At 38.6% G+C, this 27,080-nt stretch overlaps 1 protein-coding gene across 20 annotated transcripts in view; it reads left to right on the plus strand.

Annotated features, from left to right (window-relative positions):
• Positions 1-18,535, plus strand: part of mbnl1 (muscleblind-like splicing regulator 1) — a 174,786-nt gene extending 156,251 nt beyond the window's left edge. For 13 of the 20 annotated variants that reach the window (XM_061920138.1, XM_061920136.1, XM_061920139.1 and 10 more), the window contains 4 exons: positions 5,711-5,802; positions 6,138-6,182; positions 6,709-6,780; positions 10,880-18,535. In XM_061920138.1, coding sequence (XP_061776122.1) covers positions 5,711-5,802; positions 6,138-6,182; positions 6,709-6,765 — 194 coding nt within the window. In that variant the 3' untranslated portion in view covers positions 6,766-6,780; positions 10,880-18,535. The remainder of the gene's footprint in view (positions 1-5,710; positions 5,803-6,137; positions 6,183-6,708; positions 6,781-10,879) is intronic. The other 7 variants (XM_061920141.1, XM_061920148.1, XM_061920147.1 and 4 more) reach the window with 3 other exon arrangements.
• The last annotated feature ends 8,545 nt before the right edge of the window (positions 18,536-27,080 follow it).

Here is a 27,080-nt window from a genome sequence, read left to right on the forward strand (position 1 = left end):
CTTGTCCAGGGTGTACGCCGCCTTCCGCCCGATTGTAGCTAGGATAAGCTCCAGCGCGACCCCGACAGGAATAAGCGGTAGAAAATGGATGGATGGAGTCCTGCTGGTTTGGAGCAAGGTAGCTCTAAAGTAGCTTCTATGGTTTTTTCATAATGAATGCATATTGGTCATCATATCAGGATTTCTGCCAAAACGAGACTCCTCTTGATTTTGAGCAACATTTAGCGCAAGATAAATGAATTGTTTACTTACCAAGTACCACCTCAGAAAACACTTGGCTCTCTAAGTACCACCATAATGACCAACATTAAATTACAGAAGCAAAGTAGGCCTAAGTATTTATTCAAAACAAGACAGATGTTTTATTTCACAAATATATTTAGTATTTTTGGCCACTGTAACATTACACACAGTTTGAACACTCTGTTTAAATATTGGAAAATACAACACTGTACTTTAATCAAGTGATTGTTTGGCGTACCACTAGGTGGAGCCCACATACCACAGTTTGAGAAGAACAGATTTACATTATTTGAGGTCACAATTTGTTTCAGGCACAGTTTCAAACAATCAGTAACAGTACAAGAATCCCTTTAATTGTTTTAGGAAAATGTAGGACACAAAAGGACTGCAACGGATCATGTAAATACATTTTATACTTTTCATCAATATTTTGGCAATTATGGTTTTATTTCAGTGGCAGCAAGAGTTCTATTGATTCTGAGTCCTTCAGTTTCAAACAATATAGCTTATTTAGCCAAAATTAGCTTATTTACTTTTTTCAGCACGGTCATCAAAATTTCAGGGTTTCTGGTATTATAGCAAATAAAGAATCCTGTTAGTTTTGGGCAATATCCAACACAAGAAGGTTGTAGTAGTCCTGGTCCAAAAAGAAAAAAAATCAATATGTTGGACTTTTGCTGTTTGTCACCATTATTTAAGATTCTGGGCATAATTTTTTTAAGCTAGAACGGACTTATTTCCGAAACATCCATCCATCATCTACCGCTTATTCCCTTTGGGGTGGCGGGGGCGCTGGTGCCTATCTCAGCTGCAATCGGGCGGGAGGCGGGGTACACCCTTGACAAGTCGCCACCTCATCGCAGATTCCTGAAACAATATTGATTAATTAGCTTAACTCAAAATCGACATTGACACTTCTCAGCACTCGATCAAACCCAGTTTGAAAGTAGCTCCTGCAAGTTTGTTTTTACCGTTTAATATCAGAGCAAGAGTCTGGTTGATTTTGTGAGGATGAGGTGTTTTTAGGTGATCTTTCTTAATCCATAGTCATGTTTAATGCACGTAGTATTTTCCCACATAGTGCGCCTCCTCGTGACCTCCTTACTTTTATCTTATGTCCGCTAGTAAACTCTTTTTTTTTTCCTTATTCTTAAGGGCCCATATTTCTTTTATCTGTTTTGAAGATTATATGTAATCCTTTCTGTTTTTGCTCTACGTAAACTGACTCTTTTTGCATGGATTTAGACGTCTTCTTGCTGATGCTACTGTCGCATTGTAAGGGCTGGTCTCCTATAGCTTCAGTAAAGCCATTCAGTCTCTGGGGTCCTTTTTACTCAACATATATAGTACAGGCCAAACATTTGGACACACCTTCTCATTTCAATGTGTTTTCTTTATTTTCATGACTGAGAAAGCCATGAAAGCCAAATATTTTAAAATGTATTTCCGTTAAAGACATATCATATTTTTTTAACACAGAATACAACTAAATGCGTGCATTTTTTAAAGTAAGACCAACATTTTTACAGTATAATAAGTCTCTAATTATTTTTAATGACATTGTTTTTTTCTAGAACAGGTGCGGTAGAGAACGGATGGATGGATTAAAATGCATGAGAATGTTTTATATTTTGAACATTATTTTTAACGTCGTGATTACCAGCGGTATTATTCATTACTTATCGTGTTAAGCAATGTCTGCTAAGATTCATCTGAGAGCCAGATGCAGTCATCAAAAGAGCCACATCTGGCTCTAGAGCAGGGGTGTCAAACATACGGCCGTGGGCCGGATCAGGCCCCCGAACAGGTTTTATCCGGCCCGCCGGATGAGTTTGCTAAGTATAAAAATGAGCCAGAATTTTTGAATGGAATAAACAGTTCTAAATGTGTCCACTAGATGTCACAATAGCAATTATTTGTATCTTTGTAGATTATGCTACAAAATAAACCACAATATGTTAGTGCACGGGTCGAGGAAAATGAGCAAACTATATAAATAACATCCTGTAATTTGATTTTGATATTATTTTTTTTATTTTGATGGATTGAAAATGAACACCAATGAGTTGACTGATGAACGTTATCACGTAATTTATTCAGAAAGTATAGATAACGACAAATAAAGACAGAATACTATTAACTGCAACATGTAAGTGTAAAAAAAAACATAATTTGTACATTTTCAGACTGTGCCTGTTTTATTTTTAAACAAAGAAAACAATCTGTAGTTGTCTTTATTTTTAAGTTATTGTGCCGGGATTTTACCACTCCGTTTCACTTACGAGTAGATTTTTTTCCATGTGGCCCCCGATCTAAAATGAGTTTGACACCCCTGCTCTAGAACCATAGGTTCCCTAACCCTGTTGTAGATTGTCTCTGAAGGCATCAAAACTATGACACCTGTGAAGTGAAAACCCTTTCAGGTGAGAAAATGCCAAGAGTGTGCGAAAAAGTAATCAGAGCAAAGGCTGGCTATTGTGAAGAAACCAGAATATAAGACTTGTTTTCAGTTATTTCTCCTTTTTTTTGTTAAGATCATAACTCCACATGACAATCTACAATGTAAATAAATAGTCATGAAAATAAAGAAAACGCATTGAATGAGAATATGTGTCCAAACCTTTGGCCTGTACTGTACAGTGGGGCAAAAAAGTATTTAGTCAGCCACCGATTGTGCAAGTTCTCCCACTTAAAATGAAGACAAAACGTTCTATTTTGGTTTCATCTGACCACATGACATTCTCCCAATCCTCTGCTGTATCATCCATGTATCCATTTTGGTATAAACTCAACTCTTCGTGTTTGGAGGAAGAAGGATACCGAGTTACATCCCAAGAACACCACACCTACTGTGAAGCATGGGGGTGGAAACATCATGCTTTGGGGCTGTTTTTCTGCTAAGGGGACAGGGTGATTGATCCGTGTTAAGGAAAGAATGAATGGGGCCATGTATCGTGAGATTTTGAGCCAAAACCTCCTTCCATCGGTGGGAGCTTTGAATGGTTGACCAAATACTTATTTCCCACCATAATTTACAAATAAATTCTTTAAAATTCCTATAATTTGAATGCTTGGATTTTTTTTCACATTCTGTCTCTCAGAGTTGAAGTGTACCTTTGATGAAAATTACAGACCTCTGTCATCATTTTAAGTGGGAGAACTTGCACAATCTGTGGCTGACTAAATACTATTTTGCCCGACTGTATGTCATCCAAAAGAACTTGGTCAAGCGCGACGATTTTGAGCAAGAAGAACATACAGTAGCCGCGGATGTACGGGGAAAAAGTGAATACAATCACCAAGCGTAATATTCCTCGGTGCTAATGTTGCTTGACAGGAACTACATACTGTACATCAGGGGTCACCAACCTTTTTGAAACCATGAGCTACTTCTTGGGTACTGTTTAATGCGAAGGGCTACCAGTTTGATACACACTTAAATAAATTGCCAGAAATAGCCAATTTGCTCAATTTACCTTTTTTTTATTTATCTTTAATAAATAAATCTATATATATGAAAAAAAGGGTATTTCTTGTCTGTCATTCTGTCGTACATTTTTTTTCCTTTTACGGAAGGTTTTTTGTAGAGAATAAATTATGAAAAAAACACTTAATTGAACGGTTCAAAAGAGGAGAAAACACAAAAAAAATGAAAATTAATTTTTGAAACATAGTTTATCTTCAATTTCGACTCTTTAAAATTCAAAATTCAACGGGAAAATACGAAGAGAAAAAATAGCTAATTTGAATCTTTTTGAAAAAATAAAAATTTATGGAACATCATTAGTAATTTTTCCTGATTAAGATTAATTTTAGAATGTGGATGACATGTTTTAAATAGGTTAAAATCCACTTTGTTAGAATATATAACAAATTGGACCAAGCTATATTTCTAACAAAGACAAATCATTATTTCTTCTAGATTTTCCAGAACAAAAATTTTAAAAAGAAATTCAAAAGACTTTGAAATAAGATTTATTTTTGATTCTACAGATTTTATAGATTTGCCAGAATATTTTTATTTTATTTTAATCATAACAAGTTTGAAAAAATATTTCACAAATATTCTTTGTCGAAAAAACAGAAGCTAAAATGAAGAATTAAATTAAAATGTATTTATTATTCTTTACAATAAAAAATACTTGAACATTGATTTAAATTGTCAGGAAAGAAGAGGAAAGAATTTGAAAGGTAAAAAGGGATATGTGTTTAAAAATCCTAAAATAATTTTTAAGGTTGTATTTTTTCTCTAAAATTATCTTTCTGAAAGTTATAAGAAGCAAAGTAAAAATATAAATGAATTTATTTAAACAAGTGAAGACCAAGTCTTTAAAATATTTTCTTGGATTTTCAAATTCTATTTGAGTCCGAGTCCATGGTTCACGCCTGGAAAAGGGTGGAGTGCCATCTCCGGGTCGGGGAGGAGACCCTGCCTCAAGTGGAGGAGTTCAAGTACCTAGGAGTCTTGTTCACGAGTGAGGGAAGAGTGGATCGTGAGATCGACAGGCGGATCGGTGCGGCGTCTTCAGTAATGCGGATGTTGTACCGATCCGTTGTGGTGAAGAAGGAGCTGAGCCGTAAGGCAAAGCTCTCAATTTACCAGTCGATCTACGTTCCCATCCTCACCTATGGTCATGAGATTTGGGTCATGACCGAAAGGATAAGATCACGGGTACAAACGGCCAAAATGAGTTTCCTCCGCTTAAGATAGGGTGAGAAGCTCTGCCATCCGGGAGGAACTCAAAGTAAAGCCGCTGCTCCTTCACATTGAGAGGAGCCAGATGAGGTGGCTCGGGCATCTGGTCAGGATGCCACCCGAACGCCTCCTTAGGGAGGTGTTTAGGGCACGTCCAATCGGTAGGAGGCCACGGGGAAGACCCTGGACACATTGGGAAGACTATGTCTCCCGGCTGGCCTGGGAACGCCTCGGGATCCCCCGGGAAGAGCTAGACGAAGTGGCTGGGGAGAGGGAAGTCTGGGCTTCCCTGCTTAGGCTGCTGCCCCCGCGACCCGACCTCGGATAAGCGGAAGATGATGAATGGATGGATATTTGAGTTTTGTCTCTCTTAGAATTAAAAATGTCGAGCAAAGCGATACCAGCTTGCTAGTAAATAAATACAATTCAAAAAATAGAGGCAGCTCACTGGTAAGTGCTGCCATTTGAGCTATTTTTAGAACAGGCCAGCGGGCGACTCATCTGGTCCTTACGGGTTACCTGGTGCCCGCGGGCACCGCGTTTGTGACCCCTGCTGTACATTGTCCTCATATTCTCACTCGTATCCACGCTGTCGGCATGCAGGTGAAAGGAAGTCGGTTAAATTGAATTCCTCCATGACTTCCCGCGCCCAACTTATGTGTGTATGTGTGTATGTGTGTGTGTGTGTGTGTGTGTGTGTGTGTGTGTGTGTGTGCGGCTACACTCCTCTGTGTATTTTTGCTTACATGATTCTCCCCCTCCCCCTAAAAGTTCCCATGATGCACGGTGGCACTCCAGTCACTGTTTCTGCAGCCACCACGTCCGCCACAAACGTTCCCTTCGCAACTGCCTCCACCAATCAGGTTTGCACCTCAACCGCCTCTCTCTCTCTCTTGCTCTCTCTGTCTGTCTCTCTCTCTCTCTCTCTCTCTCTCTGTCTCTCTCTCTCTCTCTCTCACTCTCTCTGGCTCTCTTGCTCACTGCACACGGACGATCTAGGGACACTCACAGCCAGTGGGTGGGGTCGCGGATTAAGTGGTACTCCCTCTTGTTGGCCTACACTTAAGAGTCCGATGTGTGTACATGAAAAAAAACAAAAAAACACTCCTTCAATTCTCTTTCCTTCTTGACAAATGGTGTTGCATTTGAAATGTGTGTCCACGTTGTAACTCCAGTTTTTGTCCTTTCCCATTTTGAGGACTCTTCCTTATCAAAGTTGACTACCAACGAATACATGCAATTGGTATGTATAAGGTAGTTCTTTTGACCTCCCCTTACTCCCCCTTCTACATTCACACAGCTCGTGCAACAGCTGCTCTCTGTGCCCTTTGGCGCTTGGCTTTTTTTTCTCTTCTTTAAATATTTTTGTTTTGATTTCTGTTTTTTCCCCCCGCCGCTGCTTCTAGCACGCAGCTTTACCATGTGTCCCCTGTCTTAGGAAATATTTGAAATAACATCATGATGGGCACATTCTAGTCAAAGTCTGTATGATCCAGTGTTCTGCATTATTCAGTGGAGGTGTGCAGGTCAACAACATGGAGGACTTGGGGGGGGCGACTCACTGACCTTTCACCCCCTTAACCCTGCCCCCCTTTCTTCATTGTTTTCCAGCGGTGCTACAAGTGTAGACTAATAGCTTTTCTACTCTTTGGCTATCGCTCGTTTTGCAGATGATGTGACAAGATGACTGTATATTCAAATATGCACTCTATTTATGTGTTTTTTTTGCAATATTTGATGACCCGTCTGCTTTTTACTCCCTTTCCCAGATTCCAATGATATCTGCGGATCATCTGAGTAGTCACAAGTACTTGACTCAAATGTAGTTCCTCTCAAGAACAGTGAGTCTCTATTGCAACGCACATAATCAGGGGTGTCCAAAGTCTGTCAAAGACAAACAGTGTGACAAACACGAGTAGCTGAGACGTCCATAGAAATGTCCAATGGCCTGTCGTAACACCAGTAATAATTTACGAAAATGTATTCCCTTTCCCTCACCTCGCTGCAAATAAGGAAGTTGACCGTTGATGCTACAGTAGCACACATAAGGCGCCGCCACCTTTCACCGACATCACAATTTCACGACATACTATACATATTTATGCTGTATTATTATTATTATGCTATACATTTTAGGCTTTACTGCCATGTATTTGGATTAGAGTTGTACCAATACCAATATTTTGGTACCGGTACAAAAATGTTTTTCTATACTTTTCTAAATAAAGTGGACCGCAAAAAATGTGCATTATTGGCTGTATTTTAACAAAAACTCTTAGGGTACACTAAACATATATTTCTTTTTGCAATTTAGTTCTAAAACAAAATAGTGAACATACAAACTTCGTTTCCATATGAGTTCGGAAATTGTTTCAGATGTAAACATAAACAGAATACTATGATTTGCAAATAATTTTCAACCCATATTCAGTTGAATATGCTACAAAGACAACATATTTGATGTTCAAACTGATAAACATTTTTTTTTTTTTGCAATTAGAATTTGATGCCATCAAAACTTGACAAAGAAGTTGGGAAAGGTGGCAATAAATACTGCTAAAGTTGAGGAATGCTCATCAAACACTTATTTGGAACATCCCACAGGTGTGCAGGGTAATTGGGAACAGGTGGGTCCCATGGTTGGGTATAAAATCAGCTTCCATTATAGGCTAAGTAATTCACAAACAAGTGTGGGGCGAGGGTCACCAATTTGTAAGCAAATTGTCGAACAGTAGTAGAACAACATTTTGTCAACGAGCTATTGCAAGGAATTTAGGGATTTTATCATCTACGGTCCGTAAAATCATCAAAAGGTTCAGAGATCTGGAGAAATCACTGCACGTAAGCGATATTACGGATCTTTGATCCCTCAGGCGGTAATGCATTAAAAACCGACATCAGTGTGTAAAGGATATCACCACATTGGCTCAGGAACACTTCATAAAACCACTTTCAGTAACTACAGTTGGTTGCTAGATCTGTAAGTGCAAGTTAAAACTCTGCTATGCAAAGCAAAACCCATTTATCAACAACACCCAGGAACGCCGCTGGCTTCGCTGGGCCCAAGCTCATCTAGTATCAGGGGTCTCAAACACGCGACCCTCGGGCCAATTGCGGCCCACGAGACGTTATTTTGCAGCCCGCACCATGATGTGAAAATGTAATGTTGGTGCGGCCCGCGAGTTTTACATGAATGGCGCTTTACAGCTTCATACTTTTATACCCTCTATTTTTCCAGGAGACTCCCAGGGTCAGCTCCCCTCCAGGGATAATCATTCTCTCGAATTTCCCCTTAACAACAATATTAAGAGGGCACCACGGAGGCACTGCGTTAAGCGTACTCTTCAACCTGTACTAACAGCGTGCCAGCCCAGCCACATGTTATAGCCGGTATGAACAAAAACAGTAAGAGACTGCAAGACATAGTTGATCAACAGCCACGCAGGTCACACTGAGGATGGCTGTACAAACAACTTTAACACTGTTACAAATATGTGCCACACTTTGAACCCACACCAAACAAGAATGTCAAACACATTTTGGGAGAACATCCGCATCGTAACACAACATAAACGCAACAGAACAAATACCCAGAATCCCATGCACCCCTACCTCTTCCGGGCTACAATATACACCCCCGCTCCCCCCAACCCAACCCCAACCCCACAGTGATAAAGTTGTTTATACGGCCACCCTCAGTGTTACCTGTATGGCCGTTGAATAAGTATGTCTTGCACTCACTTCCGTGGGTCTGCGGAAGCCTCATACAATGTGACTGGGTCTGCACACTGCTTGTATGGTGAAAAAGCGGATGAGACGGTAGTTCGTAGAGAACACCAAAGGTAGGGCCATCACGACACGCCCTTACTATTGTTGTCCGGGTGAAAACCGTGAGAATGATTGCCCTGGTAGATTGACGAGAGGAGCCCTGATATTTGAGTGTTTCCCGGAAAAGTTGCGAGAGTCAGCAAGTATGTTGCTAGGGCGGGAAAGCCATTCAAAGAAGGTGAATTCAGTAGAAAGTGCATGTTAGATTTTATTAAGAAAACTTTTCTAGCGGGCCAGCCTCAACCATTTTCTGCATTCAGTGGCCCCCAGGTAAATTGAGTTTGAGACCCCTGCCTTAAAGGCACTGCTTTTGTCTGCCGGCCCAGTCACATAATATCTACATCTTTTCACACACATAAGTGAATGCAACGCATACTTGTTAAACAGCCATACAGGTCACACTGAGAGTGGCCGTATAAACAACTTTAACACTGTTACAAATATGCGCTATACTATGAACCCACACCAAACAAGAATGACAAACACATTTTGGGAGAACATCTGCACCGTAATACAACATAAACACAGCAGAACAAATACCCAGAAACCCTTGCAGCACTAACTCTTCAGGGACGCTACAATATACACCCCCCGCTGCCCCCTTTGGAGCACATACTTGTTGGTCACAAAAAACATTCATGAAGTTTGGTTCTTTTATGAATTTATTATGGGTCTACTGAAAATGTGACTAAATCTGTTGGGTCAAAAGTATTCATACAGCAATGTTAATATTTCGTTACATGTCCCTTAGCAAGTTTCACTGCAATAAGGTGGTTTTGGTAGCCATCCACAAGCTTCTGGTTGAATCTTTAACCACTCCTCTTGACAAAATTGGTGCAGTTCAGCTAAATTTTTTGGTTTTTTGACATGGACTTGTTTCTTCAGGACTGTCCACACGTTTAAGTCAGAACTTTGGGAAAGCCATTCTAAAACCTGAATTCGAGCCTGATTTAGCCATTCTTTTACCACTTTTGACATGTGTTCTGGGTCATTGTCCTGTTGGAACATCCAACTCCGCCCAAGACCCAACCTCCAGGCTGATGATTTCAGGTTATCCTGAATAATTTGGAGGTAATCCTCCTTTTCATTGTCCAATTTACTCTCTGTAAAGCACCAGTTCCATTAGCAGCAAAACAGACCCAGAGCATAATACTACCACCACCATGCTTGACGGTAGGTTAGGTGTTCCTGGGATTAAAGGCCTCTTCTTTTCTCCTCCAAACATATTGCTGGGTATTGTGGCCAAACAGCTCCATTTTTGTTTCATCTCACCACAGAACTTTCCTCAAGAAGGATTTATCTTTGTCCATGTAATGTCAGATGCCTTAAACGTGTGGACAATGCTGAAGAAACAAGTCCAAGTCAGAAAACCAAGACATTTAGCGGAACTGCACCAATTTTGTCAAGAGGAGTGGTCAAAAATTCAACCAGAAGCTTGTGGATGGCTACCAAAATCACTTTATTGCAGTGCAACTTGCCAAGGGACATGTAACCAAATATTAACATTGCTGTATGTATACTTTTGTTCACATTTTCAGTAGACCCATAATAAATTAATGAAAGAACCAAACTTCTTGAATGTTTTTTGTGACCATAAAGTATGTGCTCCAATCACTCTATCACAAAAAAATAAGAGTTTTAGAAATTATTGTCAACCCCAGACAGCCATGACATTATTTTCTTTACAAGTGTATGTGAACTTTTGACCATGACTGTAGCTGTGAAAATACAAAAAAAAGAACTAATTTAATGCATGGGGACGTCGTGAATGAGGAATCCAGTGTGCTGGCAGGACAAGGAACAGAAAGTAAAGGTGCTGCAAAACACACGGACCAGACAGGAACTAGGGACAAAACAAGAGCTCCGGGACAGGAAGTGATACCAAAAAAAGGACAATAATAAACACAGTTCAAATTGTCATGTGGGATCTCGACTAAAGGAATAAATGTTAATCAGACCTGAGATGTCGGCTTTGTCTGCTTGTTCAGCGTGACTTTAGGCACTTTGCATTGATTTTTGAGGGTACGGAACCCCACACTGGACACCCCTGCACGACATCACAGACAATATGTGTTCACGGTTCTGACTCGGTGCCCCTTTGTCCTCTTGCAGATCAAACGAATGTGTGCTGGCACCGTCCAAGCCAACACAGTTCAGCCTTTATTTACACAACCTTCAGTTTGTCAAGCAAACGGGGGACGAGGAGGGATCTCGTCACACGTGGAAACATCGCGGGCGCCATCTTCCCACGCTTGAAGGCGAGAGCCGGGGAGGACACGTTGGTGCACAGTGGGTCACGTCACACGTTCAAATCACACCATTGGCTCTAATTCTACTTTACCGGATGCCGGACGGTCAAAGAGTGCACCTCTGGTACGTTCTTTTGACCAATTTTATTTTCTATTCCTTTTCTTTTGAAACAATCAGCCATATTTCATCGTTTACACAAAAAAAAAAAAATGCACCTTGAATTTGAATTGAGAAAGGCACCGCCATTTGAGGACACAAAAAATAAAAAACAAAGACGAGTGCAGTATTGAGCGCGTGTACAGCTACTAGTCAAACTAGGTGTGGATGGATGAATAAGTGCGGGTGTTAGGTGGGACATATGAATGTTTGTGGGAAACCAACATGGATCCTGTGTACCCTGAAAGCACAGCCAGGCTAGCTCTTCTCACCTTGTCGTGTGCCATGGAGGCCATACAGAGTGTTGTCTCAGCAGTGTTATTTGTTTACCAGGGCTCAAATTATATGAAAAAAAAAGTGTTGTATGGCTCTTAATGTTGTTTTAATATTTAGATTTTTAAGAAAAAAAATATTCATTTTAGAAGTGGGTTTTTTGTGCTAATTTTTTCATGTGTTCCTTTAAAGCAGGGGTCACCAACCTTTTTGAAACCAAGAGCTACTTCTTGGGTACTGATTAATGCGAAGGGCTACCAGTTTGATACACACTTAAATAAATTGCCAGAAATAGCCAATTTGCTCAATTTACCTTTAACTCTATGTTATTATTAATAAAACTAGCTATTTCGAATATTTTGGAAAAAATTCTGTCTGTCATTCCGTCATACATTTTTTTTTCCATTTACGAAAGGTTTTTAGTAGAGAATAAATGATGAAAAAAACACTTAATTGAACGGTTTAAAAGAGGAGAAAACACGAAAAAAATGAAAATTACATTTTGAAACATAGTTTATCTTCAATTTCGACTCTTTAAAATTAAAAATTCAACGGGAAAATATGAAGAGAAAAACTAGCTAATTCGAATCTTTTTGAAAAAATAAAAAAATAATTTATGGAACATCATTAGTAATTTTTCCTGATTAAGATTAATTTTAGAATATGGATGACATGTTTTAAATCTGCACTTTGTTAGAATATATAACAAATTGGACCAAGCTATTTTACATATATACAAAGACTAATCATTATTTCTTCTAGATTTTCCAGAACAAAAATTTTAAAAGAAATTCAAAAGAGTTAAATTTGATTCTAAAGAGTTTCTATATTTGCCAGAATTTTTTAAATTGTAATCATAATAAGTTTGAAGAAATATTCTTTGTCGAAAAAACAGAAGCTAAAATTAAGAATTAAATTAAAATGTATTTATTATTCTTTACAATAAAAAGAAAAAAAATACTTGAACATTGATTTAAATTGTCAGGAGAGAAGAGGAAGGAATTGAAAAGTTAAAAGGGTCATATTTTCCCGTTTAAAAATCCTAAAATAGTTTTTAATGGTTGTTTTTTTTCTCTAAAATTGTCTTTCTGAAAGTTATAAGAAGCAAAGTAAAACAAATAAAATAATTTATTCAAACAAGTGAAGACCAAGTTTTTAAAATATTTTCTTGGATTTTCAAATTCTACTTGAGTTTTGTCTCTCTTAGAATGAAAAATGTCGAGCAAAGCGAGACCAGCTTGCTAGTAGATAAATACAATTTTAAAAATAGAGGCAGCTCACTGGTAAGTGCTGCTATTTGAGCTATTTTAGAACAGGTTAGCGGGCGACTCATCTGGTTCTGACGGGCTACCTGGTGCTCGCGGGCACCGCGTTGGTGACCCCTGCTTTAAAGACTTTTATTACGTTGAATAAACTCGAGTGCTGTTTTTGTTGGTGTTACGTTCAAGTCCAGCGACTCTAAAAGCCTGTTGGAGAGGAGGGTGTTGCTTCAGCTGACTTGTTGTTACCCCATTGTTGTCCTTCCTCTTTTAAAGAGGGGCCGCTCTGGAAGAAACACTGTTGATGTGTAAGAAAGACAAAAGGTCTATTAGGTCATTGTAACCAAACCAAACAAAACAAAACAAAAAAAGTACACTTGAATGATTGTTCTGTCCGAGTCCGATGTCAACCAGTCCTTTTTAAATGTCACCTAAGATGGTGGTTCCCGACCTTTTATGTTCCCAGTGTTCTTAGAAAACATTCATGCACGCACTTAAGGAGTATTAGGACCACAATGAAACTGAAAAAAAAAACATAGCATCATCAATGAAAAATACGTTCTAAAGAAACAATTGTTTCCTCACACGAGTTTTTTGTAAAAAGAAAAATGTAACATGATGTTTTTGTCTCGTAAAGTTGACGTTTTATTGTCATATGGCATAGTTTTCACCTCAGTGTCATTCTCGCAGTACTATTGTATTTTTCGGATTATAAATCGCTCCGGAGTATACGTCGCACCGGCCAAAAATGCATAATGAAGAAGGAAAAAAACATATATACGTCGCACTGGAGTATAAGTCGTATTTTGGGGGGAAATTTATTTGATGAAACCCAACATCAAGAATAGACATTTGAAAGGCAATTTAAAATAAATAAAGAATAGTGAACAACAGGCTGAATAAGTGTACGTTATATGAGGCATAAATAACCAACTAAGAAGATGCCTGGTATGTTAACGTAACATATTATGGTAAGAGTCATTCAAATAACTATAACATATAGAACATGCTATACGTTTACCAAACAATCTGTCTCTCCTAATCGATAAATCCGATGAAACCTTCTTCCTCGATGTCGCTTCTAAACAACTCTGCCAACTCCAAAGGTATGCGCTGCTTCCTCTTGTCGTTTTCTGCTGCATATTTCACTACGTCCAGCTTGTAATCTGCAGTACATGATTTCCCTTTCGGCGCCATTTTTGTTCAGCCCTTCTCAGTTTTTAGAAGTTACCGCCAACAATGAAATGATCCATTTTAATAGCTACCGCAGTAGCATATAGCATATAGCAGTTAGCATTCCATGACCCACAATGCACTTCTGCCATGACCCTCCCCTGCCGAATTCTTATTGGTTGATGTGTGTGTGACGATTGCTGACATTTTCTTCGTATCTTCCGCGAATGAGATAAATAATATTATTTATTATTTTACAGTAATGTGTTATATTTTCACACATAAGTGACTCCGGAGTATATGTCGCACCCCCGGTCAATCTATGAAAAAAAATGCGACTTATAGTCCGAAAAATACGGTATGGACTTTTCAAGGAAAAAAAATATGACTTCAAAAATGATTTCATACCATTACAACATTTTTTGTAACATTACATTTTGTTGGCGTCAGGGTCTTACTCCTTCTATGACATGAACAAATCTTGGTTTTATTCTCAATAGGAATATTCTCATACATTTGAACCTTTCTTGAAAAAGTCCCACTTTATTATCACATTATAACTTTATAATTATTTGATTATCATGATTATTTTCTCATAATATCACAATTGACAATAATGTTGTATCTTTATTCCCGTAAACTGCGTCATAACTCATCAGTTTACAACTTTATTCTCGTCATACTACAGGTTTTTATGTGAATAACAATTTTCTATGTATCGTGGCGCTATTCGATATATACATATGTATATCTTTATTCTCGCTATTTGTGTTTTTAGTCTCATAAATTACAATTTACGACTCATATTATTAAATTTTTCTTCGTAAAGTTAAGACTATTTTCTCGTAATTAAAAATTACAACTTGGGATATTTCAGCTTTGTTTTCGTAATGTTACGACTTCATCCTTGTAATATTACATCATTCTTTTTCGGTATATTACAAACCTAACATCGTAACATTGCAACCTTTTTGTCATAACCCAACAATATTTGTTCTCATAACTGTATCACTAATTTTTTTTGGTGATAACAACAATGTCATATAATTATGGGGAACAAATTAAAACCAAAACACTTGCAATATAAAGATTGTAGCAATTTGTTACATCTTTGTTTTTGTGATATTACATCATGTTTTCTCATTATATTGCAACTTTAATTTTGTAACTTTACGACTTGTTTGTCATAACTTCACAACTTTATTGTCGTAACTGTGTGAATATTTCTGTAACATTGCTATTCTTTAATAATGATAATATGAGTAAAGTAAAAAAACATTTTTGAAAAAAAATTTAAATAAAAAAAACGTTTTTGTCATTAACTCTTTTTTGTAGTGTTGTGACTTATTCATATAATGTTTGGGAAAAAACTCAAAGCACAAAAATGTTGTAATATAAGCAATATAATATGTTTGACTTTATCTCGATCAATCTTTAGTCATGCAACAGTTTGCCTTTATTCTCGGAAATTGTACATTTCTTCCCCTTATATTACAACCCTAATTTTGTAACTTTTTTGTTGTAACTTAATTCTTGTAAATTACAATGTTCTTTCTTGTTATATAACAACTTTAATTTTGTAACTTTACGATTTTTTTTGTTGTAACTTTACGACTTATTTCCCATGACTAAAGACAGAATAAAGTAATAAAAATGTCACAAGTTTACGACTTTATTCTCATAAATATGAAACGAGTAAACCAAACAACTGGTTATATAGTGTACAATAATTTTGACCTTAGCTCGCTAAATCTTTACTCCTGAAACAGTCTGCCTTTGTTCTCGGAAAATATACATTTTTTTTCCCCAAAAATGACAACCTTCATTTTGAAACTTTTTTGTAGTAACTTCACAAATTAATACTTTTAAATTTCGATTTTCTTTTTTGTTGTAATACAACTTCAATTTTGTGTCTTTACGATTTTTTTTTGTAATTTTATAACTTTTTTCTCAAAACTAATGACACAATAAAGTCATAAAAATGTCATAACTTTCCGACTTAATTCTTGTAAATTACGATTTTCTTCCTTGTTGTAGAACAACTTAATTTTGTAACTTCACGACTTTTTTCTCATAACTAAGGAACAGAATAAATTCATAAAAATATCATAACTTTACGACTTAATTTTCATAAATATGAAATGCGTAAACAAAACAACTCCTAATATCGAGTACAATCATCTTGGCTTTAACTCGCCAAATCTTTATTCGTGCAACAGCCTGCCTTTAATCTCGGAAATTATACATTTCTTCCCCTTATATTACAACCTTCATTTTCTAACTTTTTTGTTGCAACTTAATTCTTGAAAATTACGATTTTCTTTTTTGTTGTATAACAACTTTAATTTTGTAGCTTTACCAGTTTTTTGGTTGTAACTTTACGACTGTTTTATTATAACTAAAGACCGTATAAATTAAAATGTCATAACTTTATGACTTTATTCTCACCAAACAACTGGTAATAGAGAGTACAGCAATAGTGCCTTTAGCTCGCTAAATCTTTCATTTCATGCATTTCTTCTCTCAACGTTATGACTGTTTTTACAAAATATGACAACCTAATTCTCTATCATTGCAGCCTCATTCCCATAGCTTTTGACTGTTTATTTTTTGTTTCTTTTGCAACTTGACAACTTTTACTTCTCACATCGCAATGTTTCTTTTTCCTTTCATGTAGCCCTCATACTCCTTGTAACAAAAAAAAATAAACAAATGTTCACACAATTTGAACAAAAAATGTAAATACAACCAAATCAAAGTTTTACCCCTCACTTAAGATGTTAGCGCCCCCTGTTGGAATCCCTGCCTTACGTGGAAACACAAACAGCATCTCTCACTTTGGGATTGAGTTTCCCATGTTAGTTTTCTTCTGGACTGGACAGTTTCACGTGTTCCCACAGAGGTGTGTTTAGCGATTGTATTGTACCTAACAAAGCCTTAGATTACCATGAATGGGTCTCGGCCCAAACTTGTCAATCACCATGCAGGTAAAGAGCACCAATGATGTTTTATAATTATTAGTCACATGCCGCTTATTATTAGAAAAGAATAACACATTTGTGCTTTTCTCTTTCTCTGTGTAACAATTATTCTCTTAAAAACATTTTAGTATGTACTACTTAAGGATTTGAATCTGTTTGAGATGCATAATTGTAGATGTTTTCTTTTTTTTTCTTTGGCCTTACTATATTACTATATTACTTGACAACATTGATATAGCCGTTGTAGATTTTTGAGGTCGTATGACATTCATAACTTTGTTTTCCAACCATATTAATGATAAATATTCACTTGGTTCACAGAGCTGGATGTCTTTTTCAGTGACTTTATGTTTTTTTTTTGATACGAGGAATTCCTTGCCGCCACGTCAAGATCATATTTGAAAATATAGTTTTAAGGTAAACGTTGTTTTCTACTGTATCCATTTCAAAAAAATATATATATGTTGTTTTTTGTTGGAAATATTTCTTAAGTTTGCCCTGAATGTCAGGCCAAAAATGAGCAGTTGAGACTTTTGGGGTGTTTGGATATAATTTTTCGTTATTTGTGTTGTTTTTTTGTTTTTTATTCGGGTCAGTGTGTGTTGAGATTCGGAGCAAGAACGTAAAAGAAAAAAAAAAAGAAAAAAAAAAAAAGGACTTTTTCCTGTCGGTGAAGTCAGAAATGCTGCAGGTGATGAGTTCGAACCTAAGGGACGAAGGTTGCGACTTTTTTGCACTTCTGTATATAGTCAAATGAACAGAGACAAATGTGTATCATATTGAGATATTATTTTGAATAAAGAAAAAAAAAAAAGATCTGTAATAATGATAAGGAATTTTGTTAAATTAATTTAAATTCATAAGTAAATTAGAAGACCAGCTAAAGTTGCTTGCAAAGAAGGGCGCTAGTTTTTGGGCCGATGCATTGAGAGAAAGCAATGCGCTGTTTTGTCTTCTTTTATCAGTGGCTAGTTTTTTGCCTGGGAATGTTTTAGGGGAACAATTACGCCCCATATTTTTTTTTTGTCCTGCTTAATCCAACCCTTCAAATGATTTCCATTTGTCGGTCACATCGCTGCTCCTGCTCCGCACACACACTAAAGATATATATTCCGTTCTGATTGGACTGCATGTAAAAACCACAAAAGCATAGTTGACAATAATCTAATCCATACAGTAGATAACATCCACAGTGGGAGGGGGAATGATACTTTTTTTTTTCCAAAAACAAATGTTGTTTAAAAGAAAATCCTCAGCCAACCCAAATAGCCATATAGAGTACTTTTACAGTTGCAATGCTTACAAACACTGTGCACTCAGCAGGTGAAGACTGGTCACACCAAATGCACATTTAGGCCAATTTAAGTCATTTAAAAATGAATGTAAAGCGGCTGCTGTATTGTTTGCTATAGAACCAAAGCACCAAAAAAAAAAAAAAGACACCTTCATGTCAGTTTCTTCCCTGCTGAGAGCACATGGATGCTTTCTTTTTTTGTTTTTGGACTGCTTTTTACTTGCAAGTGCAACTAGCACTTACGTATTTGCTAACAGTTGCCACACAATGATGATGTCTGATTTGTTTATGCACATTTTGATTGTTGCCATAATTGACTCTTTGCTGTATGGATGACAAAAACATTAAGAAATAAAATACAATATTTGATTTGCTCATGCAACGGTTTGGTGCTTTTTTTGTGTGTGACTCGACGGTTTGTGCTAGACCAGTGTTTCTTAACCCATTCTTGGCCTGACAAAAATATATGTTTGTCAATCGCAACCTATATGCTCAGTTGTTATACACTTTTCCACCACTTGTGGCACTAATGAGCAAAAAATAAACAAACAGAAGAAATGAAGTGAATTATATATATATATATATATACAGTGGGGCAAAAAAGTATTTAGTCAGCCACCGATTGTGCAAGTTCTCCCACTTAAAAGGATGACAGAGGTCTGTAATTTTCATCATAGGTACACTTCAACTGCGAGAGACAGAATGTGAAAAAAAAATCTAGGAATTCACATTGAAGGAATTTCAAAGAATTTATTTGTAAATTATGGTGGAAAATAAGTATTTAGTTAACCAATCAAAGCTCTCACTGATGGAAGAAGGTTTTGGCTCAAAATCTCACGATACATGGCCCTATTCATTCTTTCCTCAACACGGATCAATCGTCCTGTCCTCTTAGGAGAAAAACAGCCCCAAAGCATGATGTTTCCATCCCAAGGCTTCAAAGTAGGTATGGTGTTCTTGGGATACAACTCAGTATTCTTCTTCCTCCAAACACGACAAGTTGAGTTTATACCAAAAACTTCGAATATGGTTTCATCTGACCACATGACATTCTCCCATGTGCTCTCTGGCAAACTTCAGACGGGCCTGGACATGCACTGGCTTAAGCAGGGGGACACGTCCGGCACTGCAGGATTTGATTCCCTGTCGGCGTAGTGTGTTACTGATGGTAACCTTTGTTACTTTGGTCCCAGCTCTCTGCAGGTCATTCACCAGGTTCCCCCCGTGTGGTTCTGGGATTTTTACTCACCGTTCTCATGATCATTTTGACCCCACGTGATGAGATCTTGTGTGGAGCCCCAGATCGAGGAAGATTATCAGTGGTCTTGTATGTCTTCCATTTTCTGATAATTGCTCCCACAGTTGATTTTTTCACACCAAGCTGCTTGCCTATTGTAGATTCACTCTTCCCAGTCTGGTGCAGGTCTACAATTCTTTTCCTGGTGTCTTTCGACAGCTCTTTGGTCTTGGTCATAGTGGAGTTTGGAGTCTGACTGTTTGAGGCTGTGGACAGGTGTCTTTTATACAGATAATTAGTTCAAACAAGTGCCATTAATACAGGTAATGAGTGGAGGACAGAAGAGCTTCTTAAAGAAAAAATTACAGGTCTGTGAGAGCCAGAGATATTCCTTGTTTGAAGTGACCAAATACCTATTTTCCACCATAATTTACAAATAAATTCTTGAAAATTCCTACAATTTGAATTCCTGGATTTTTTTTCACATTCTGTCTCTTACAGTTGAAGTTTACCTATGATGAAAATGACAGACCTCTGTCATCATTTTAATTGGGAGAACTTGCACAATCGGTGGCTAACTAAATACTTTTTTGCCCCACTGTATATACATATAGCGCTTTTCTCTAGCGACACAAAGTGCTGTACATTGTGAAACCCAATATCTAAATTACATTTTTAAACCAGTGTGGGTGGCACTAGGAGCAGGTGGGTAAAGTGCCTTGCCCAAGGACGCAACGGCAGTGACTAGGATGGCAAAAGCTGGGATTGAACCTGGAACCCTCAAGTTGCTGGCATTGCCACTCTACCAGCCGAGCTATACTGCTCCAAGAAGTCTGGAGATGAAGTAATGGTGACGTTTCTTAGGTGAAAAAAACTTGACGGAAGTGGTGAAGCTGTTTTTTTTTTGGAACTTTTAGTTTTTATTGAGTGTTTAGTTAAGAAACAAGCAGTCCAGTTGCGAACCATTAAACATCCTGAGATGACAACGACCTGGATGAATGAGAACCTTCTATTACGGTACGGCGGGGGAAGAAGACAGCACAGAATGCAGGACCTCTTTTAGCTCTATTTATTATGATATACAACATGGAATGAGGCGTGTCTATAACCCAAAATGTGTATGTGTGCGACTATGTGTAGTGATTATGTGTCGAGTGTTACCGGGAGTTGTTAAAGGTGCGTGTTGAGTGAGAGGCAGAAGTCCAAAATAGGGCAAGGCAGGTTCGGAAATCCAGAGACAGGCGTCGTGGTCAGAGGGCAGGCATGAGGTCGAGATCCAGAGAGGCAGCAAAGAGTCCAGAGAGACACACAGCTCGACAACGGGGAAGGAAGACGGGAAATGTACGGAAATAGGTAACTACGTTCTGGCCCGGAACGCAGGTTTTCTCTGGCTTAAGAAGCCCGGCGTCTCATCAGCAAAAGGTGTGCAGATTGCTGATTGATTGCACCGGGGCAGCCTCTGCCGGAGTGACGCACGCAGGTGCGCGCTTGGAGGTGCGATTAGCGCAGCGCACAGATGAATGCGCACCGGGGTACACCCGGGCCGTGACACTTTTATAGGTAAGAAACTTATTTACAAACCCTGTTTCCATATGAGTTGGGAAATTGTGTTAGATGTAAATATAAACGGAATACAATGATTTGCAAATCCTTTTCAACCCATATTCAGTTGAATATGCTACAAAGACAACATATTTGATGTTCAAACTGATAAACATTTTTTATTTGTTTTTGCAAATAATCATTAACTTTAGAATGTGATGCCAGCAACACGTGACAAATAAGTTGGGAAAGGTGGTAATAAATACTGATAAAGTTGAGGAATGCTCATCAAACACTTATATGGAACATCCCACGGGTGTGCAGGCTAATTGGGAACAGGTGGGTGCCATGATTGGGTATAAAAGCAGCTTCCATGAAATGCCAAGTAATTCACAGACAGGGATGGGGTGAGGGTCACCACTTTGTAAGCAAATTGTCGAACAGTTCTAGAACAACATTTTCTCAACGAGCTATTGCAAGGAATTTGGGGATTTTACCATCTACGGTCTGTAAAATCATCAAATAGTTCAGAGAATCTGGAGAAATCACTGTACGTAAGCGATGCTATTACGGATTTTGATCCCTCAGGCAGTACTGCATCAAAAACTGACATCAGTGTGTAAAGGATATCACCACATGGGCTCAGGAACACTTCATAAAACCACTGTCAGTTGGTCGCTACATCTGTAAGTGAAAGTTAAAACTCTACTATGCAAAGCCAAACCAATTTATCAACAATATCCTGAAATGCTGCCGGCTTGTCTGGGCCCGAACTCACCTAAGATGGACTGATGCAAAGTGGAAAGGTGTTCTGTGGTCTAACGAGTCCACATTTCAAATTGTATTTGGAAACAGAGGACGTGGTGTCCTACAGAACAAAGAGGAAAATAACCATTCGGATTGTTTTAGGCGCAAAGTTGAAAAGCCAGCATCTGCGATGGTATGGGGGTGCACTAATGCCCAAGGCACGGGTAACTTACACATCTGTGAAGCCATAATTAGTGCTGAAAGGTCCATACAGGTTTTGGAGCAACATATGTTGTCATCCAAGCAACATTATCATGGACACCCCTGCCTATTTCAGCAAGACAAATGTTACAACAGCGTGGCTTTGTAAAAAACGAGTGCGGGTACTTTACTGGCCCGCCTGCAGTCCAGACCTGTCTCCCATCGAAAATGTGTGACCCATTATGAAGCCTAAAATACCACAACAGGGACCCCGGACTGTTGAACAACTTAAGCTGTACATAAAACAAGAATGGGAAAGAATTCCACTTTTAAAGCTTCTACAATTAGTTTTCTCAGTTCCCGAACATTTATTGAGTGTTGTTAAAATAAAATGCAATGTAAAACAGTGGTGAACATGTCCTTTCCCAACTACTTTGGCACGTGTTGCAGCCGTGAAATTCTAAGTTAATTATTATTTGCAAAAAAAAAAAAAAAAGGTTATGAGTTTGAACATCAAATATCTTGTCTTTGTAGTGCATTCAATTGAATGTGGGTTGAAAAGGATTTGCAAATCATTGTTTTCCGTTTATATTCACATCTAACACAATTTCCCATCTCATATGGAAACTGGGTTTGTATTATAAACCTTAGTTTATTAGTGACTTGTTCATGGTGTAACCCCACTTCCGCCCAGAAGCAGCTGGCATATGGGATGAAGCCTCTCGCCATTTTTATGTTTTATTAAAAAAAACAAAAAACTTGGGTCCGCATGATTCCCAAAAAGTATTATTTTGTATGGGAAAAAACAACAAATCCCAATTATAGAGAAAAACTAAATTTGAAAGTGGATGCTTTCTCTTTTTTTTGACTGCTTTTTACTTGCAAATGCAACTAGCACTTACGTATTTGCTAACATTTGCCACACAATGATGACGTCTGATTTGTTTATGCACATTTTGATTGTTGAAAAAAATTGACTCTTCTTTTTATGGATGACAAAAAAATAAGAAATAAAAAACAATATTTGATTTGCTCATGCAACAGTTTGGTGATTTTTTGTTTAATTCGACTGTTTGTGATAGATCAGTGTTTCTAAACCCACTCCTGGGCCGCCAAAAATATATTTTCAGGCCCCTTCTACACTATGCAGCTGGATAATCAACAATCCAGATCCCTTAAAACATACTCCAGTGACAATTTGAACCTTAAATTAGGTGAGTGAGACTGGTCCCCTGTGCTCAGGAGCAACCTGGTCGATGATGTCTGGGATCCGTCAGGGTCAAATACCATGAGACATTATTAAGACACAGAAACAAAGAATAAAAGACAAACCAGTGATTGCTTTTCTCGTACGAGGAGAGTGACCAGGAGCAAGTTGCCAGTTACAGGCTCCTAATTCACTCTGAAACCTTTCTTCCACCCTCCTCGCCATTTAATTCATTCGGGGTGCCCGGCATTATGTACACACACACAGCTGCACTAAGGGAGGAGGGGTATTTGCAGCTGTGTTGGAAACCTAACACCTGTGGTGAGAATTTACGCATGCAAATACAGAGGATACAGTAACTTCCTGCCATCTGTCCGCTTTGAAATCCCAGTGGAGTTTTCCGAGCATTCTTCTTGGTAGACAGCCTTTTGTCTTCTTGTCAGGAACACAATGTAATACAAAGTTTTTTGTGATAATTTAGAAACAATTATTCTAACAGGATCGCTTCAAAACAGCGTTCCTAGCGATACTAAAAGATGTGGCTCCCGTGAGAACAGTCAGGATCAAAACCCGCTCTGAACCATGGATGAATCTGGACCTATTAGCTGCTATAAAAGACAGAGGCAGAAAATACTCCGAATATCAAAAGTGTAAAAACCGAAGTAGTTAAACAACCCAATAATAATAACCTCAAATCACTCCTTTCAACACTCAAAAATCAATGCAAGAAGTTAAGAAATAAGACAACCAACTTGACTAAATCCTTAAAAAAAATTACATTAACGACAAAATAGAGGAAAACACAAATAAGCCGCATGAGCTCTGGAAAATCCTCAATAACCACCTTCCTGACTGCAGCCAGAAACTTAAAAGCAGACTCAGCAACATCAACATCAAGGAAGGTGACGCCCTCATTACAGACAAAATAGAGGTAGCAAGCATATTTAACACCTTTTTCACCAGCATAGCCACAACTCTCGTTAACAAGCTGTTCCATCACTCTGGTGGCTTTGGTGTAGAACACATTAAAGCCTACTACCGAAAGCTAGGAGTATCCAACAACTTTTAGAAATGGTCTCAGCTGACGAGGTGCATAAAAAATTGACAATAATTGACAATATCCCCTCCAGATTCCACAGGGACTCTGCCACCGCCATTGCCCCAATAATCACACACATAAAAAACCTCTCAATTAAACAAGGCCAAGTACCAAAAGATTTCAAGATAGCAAGAGTAACTCCCCTTTTTAAAGAAGGAAGCAAATTAGAACCTGGTAACTACCGACCTGTTTCTATTCTCAGTTCCGTTTCGAAAGTAATGAAAAAATAATTTATGAACAGGTCGATAGGTACCTTGCCACTAAAAAACTCATGTACAAATTCCAATCCGGCTTCAGAACTAACTACTCCACTGACAGATGCCTTCTGTATCTGACCGACCACATCAAACATGAGGTGGACGCGGGCAAATACTGCGGCATAGTCATGCTGGACATTCAGAAGACCTTTGACACTGTTAACCACGCTATACTGTTGGATAAGCTCAGAGCAATCGGATTTGATAAAACCTCATCGAGCTGGATGCAATCTTACTTGGAGGGGAGGAAACAGGTGGTAGAGGTGAACGGCACCGTGTCCCCTCCCCTCTCAGTAAGCTGTTGAGTCCCCCAAGGCAGTATATTAGGGCCTTTACTGTTCCTAATATACATAAACGACATGTCCTCAGCATGCGACTGTGAATTGTTCCTGTTTGCGGATGACTCGGCCCTGCTAGTATCAAGCAAAGGACAAGTCACAGGTGGAACAAATCCTCAGTGCTGAACTCTCTAGAATTTGCACCTGGCTCGCTGACAACAAGCTATCCATACACTTAGGTAAAACGGAATCCATCCTGTTTGGGTCCCAAATCAACCTTAAAGGGGAACATTATCACAATTTCAAAAGGATTAAAAATAATAAAAATTAGTTCCCAGTGGCTTGTTGTATTTTTTGAAGTTTTTTTCAAAATTTTACCGGTCCCGGAATATCCCTAAAAAAAGCTTTAATGTGCCTTTTTTTCGCTCTCTGCGAAGACACTATCCATTTTCCTGTGACGTCACACAGTGCTGCCAATGTAAACAAACAATGGCGAATAGCACAGCAAGATATAGTGACATTAGCTCAGATTCAGACTCGGATTTCAGCGACGTAAGCGATTCAACAGATTACGCATGTTTTGAAACGAATGGTTGGAGTATGAAAGTACTGAAGAAGAAACTGAAGCTATTGAGCAAATACTGCAGCTATTGACGCTATTCATAGCCATAGCATGGCCGAATAGCTGCGTTAGCATCGCCGGTAAAAAGTGCGGACCAAACGATCAGGACTTTCGCATCTTGTGACACTGGAGCAACTTAAATCCCTCGATTGGTGTATTTTTCACATTAAATGTGGGTGGAAGGAAACGTAATATAGTTGCAAATGCATCTGTAGGTTATCCATACATCTCTGTGCCATGTCTGCTTTAGCACCGCCGGTAAATAGCATGTTAGTATCGATTAGCGTAGCATGATAGGATCGATTAGCTGGCAGTCACGCTGTGACCAAATATGTCTGATTGGCACATAAGTCCACAACATCAACAAAACTCACCTTTGTGATTTCGTTGACTTTATCGTTGCAAATGCATCTGCAGGTTATCCATACATCTCTGTGTCATGTCTGTCATTGCCGGTAAAATGTGCGGACACTCCGGCACATTCAATGGGGGTCTGGCGTCAGATTTCTTGCCACTTTCGCATCTTCGGGCCAGTGGTGCAACTTGAATCCCTCCCTGTTAGCGTTGCTAAACCCTCCTACAACACACCGACGAGGCATGATGTCTCCAAGGTTCCAAAAAATAGTAGAAAAAACGGAAAATAACAGAGCTGAGACCCGGTGTTTGTAATGTGTTGAAAATGAAAATGGCGGCTGTGTTACCTCGGTGACGTCACGTTCTGACGTCATCGCCAAAAGAGCCATAAACAGAAAGGCGTTTAATTCGCCAAAATTCACCCATTTAGAGTTCGGAAATCGGTTAAAAAATATATGGTCTTTTTTCTGCACCATCAAGGTATATATTGACGCTTACATAGGTCTGGTGATAATGTTCCCCTTTAAGAAAGTCAGTGACTTCACTATAAAAGTGGATGACATTCTAGAGGCTAATCTTTCCTGTTATAAAATGGCCACTAAGGTAATCAAAAAGGTCAACCAACGAACGAGATTTCTCTACAGAATCTCCTCTCTGGTCAACAAAAGCACCATGAAGATTCTCGCGGGAACTCTCATTCAACGCTTTTTCGATTTCGCTTGCGCCTCCTGGTACCCCAGCACCTCCAAAACCCTCAAATCTAGACTTCAAACATCCCAGAACAAGCTAGTCCGGTTACTTTTAGACCTCCACCCCAGATCACACCTCACTCCAACCCACTTCTCCAAAGTGGGCTGGCTCAGGGTGGAGGACAGAGTCAAACAACTTGCACTGAGCCTAGTCTATAAAATTCACTACACCTCCCTGATACCGAAGTACATGTCAAACTACTTCCTTAACGTAAATGACTGCCATAACCACAACACCAGGGGGAGCTTCACAAACCACGTTAAACCCAGATTCCGATCTAACTAAGGTTTTAACTCATTCTCTTTCTATGCCACATCAATGTGGAATGCACTCCCAACAGGGGTAAAAGTAAGTGCATCTCTAGCCTCTTTCAAAACCGCACTAAAAGAAAACCTGTAGGCAACTTCAACCCTAAGCTAACACCCTCCCCCCTCCACATACCACCTCCCCGGATTGTAAATAATCAAATGTATATACCGTTCATCCTTGAATTGCCGCAGGGTATATAGTATGCGCCTGCCTTGAATTACTGCTCAATTACTGAATTACTGCTTTGCAAAATTATTAGCGCATGCTTAGTATTACCACCTGGTCAAACTCGTGACGTCACGAGTGACACTTCCCCTGTCATAA

Source organism: Nerophis ophidion, linkage group LG14 (assembly GCF_033978795.1).
Source record: "Nerophis ophidion isolate RoL-2023_Sa linkage group LG14, RoL_Noph_v1.0, whole genome shotgun sequence".
Taxonomy (NCBI): Eukaryota; Metazoa; Chordata; class Actinopteri; order Syngnathiformes; family Syngnathidae; genus Nerophis; species Nerophis ophidion.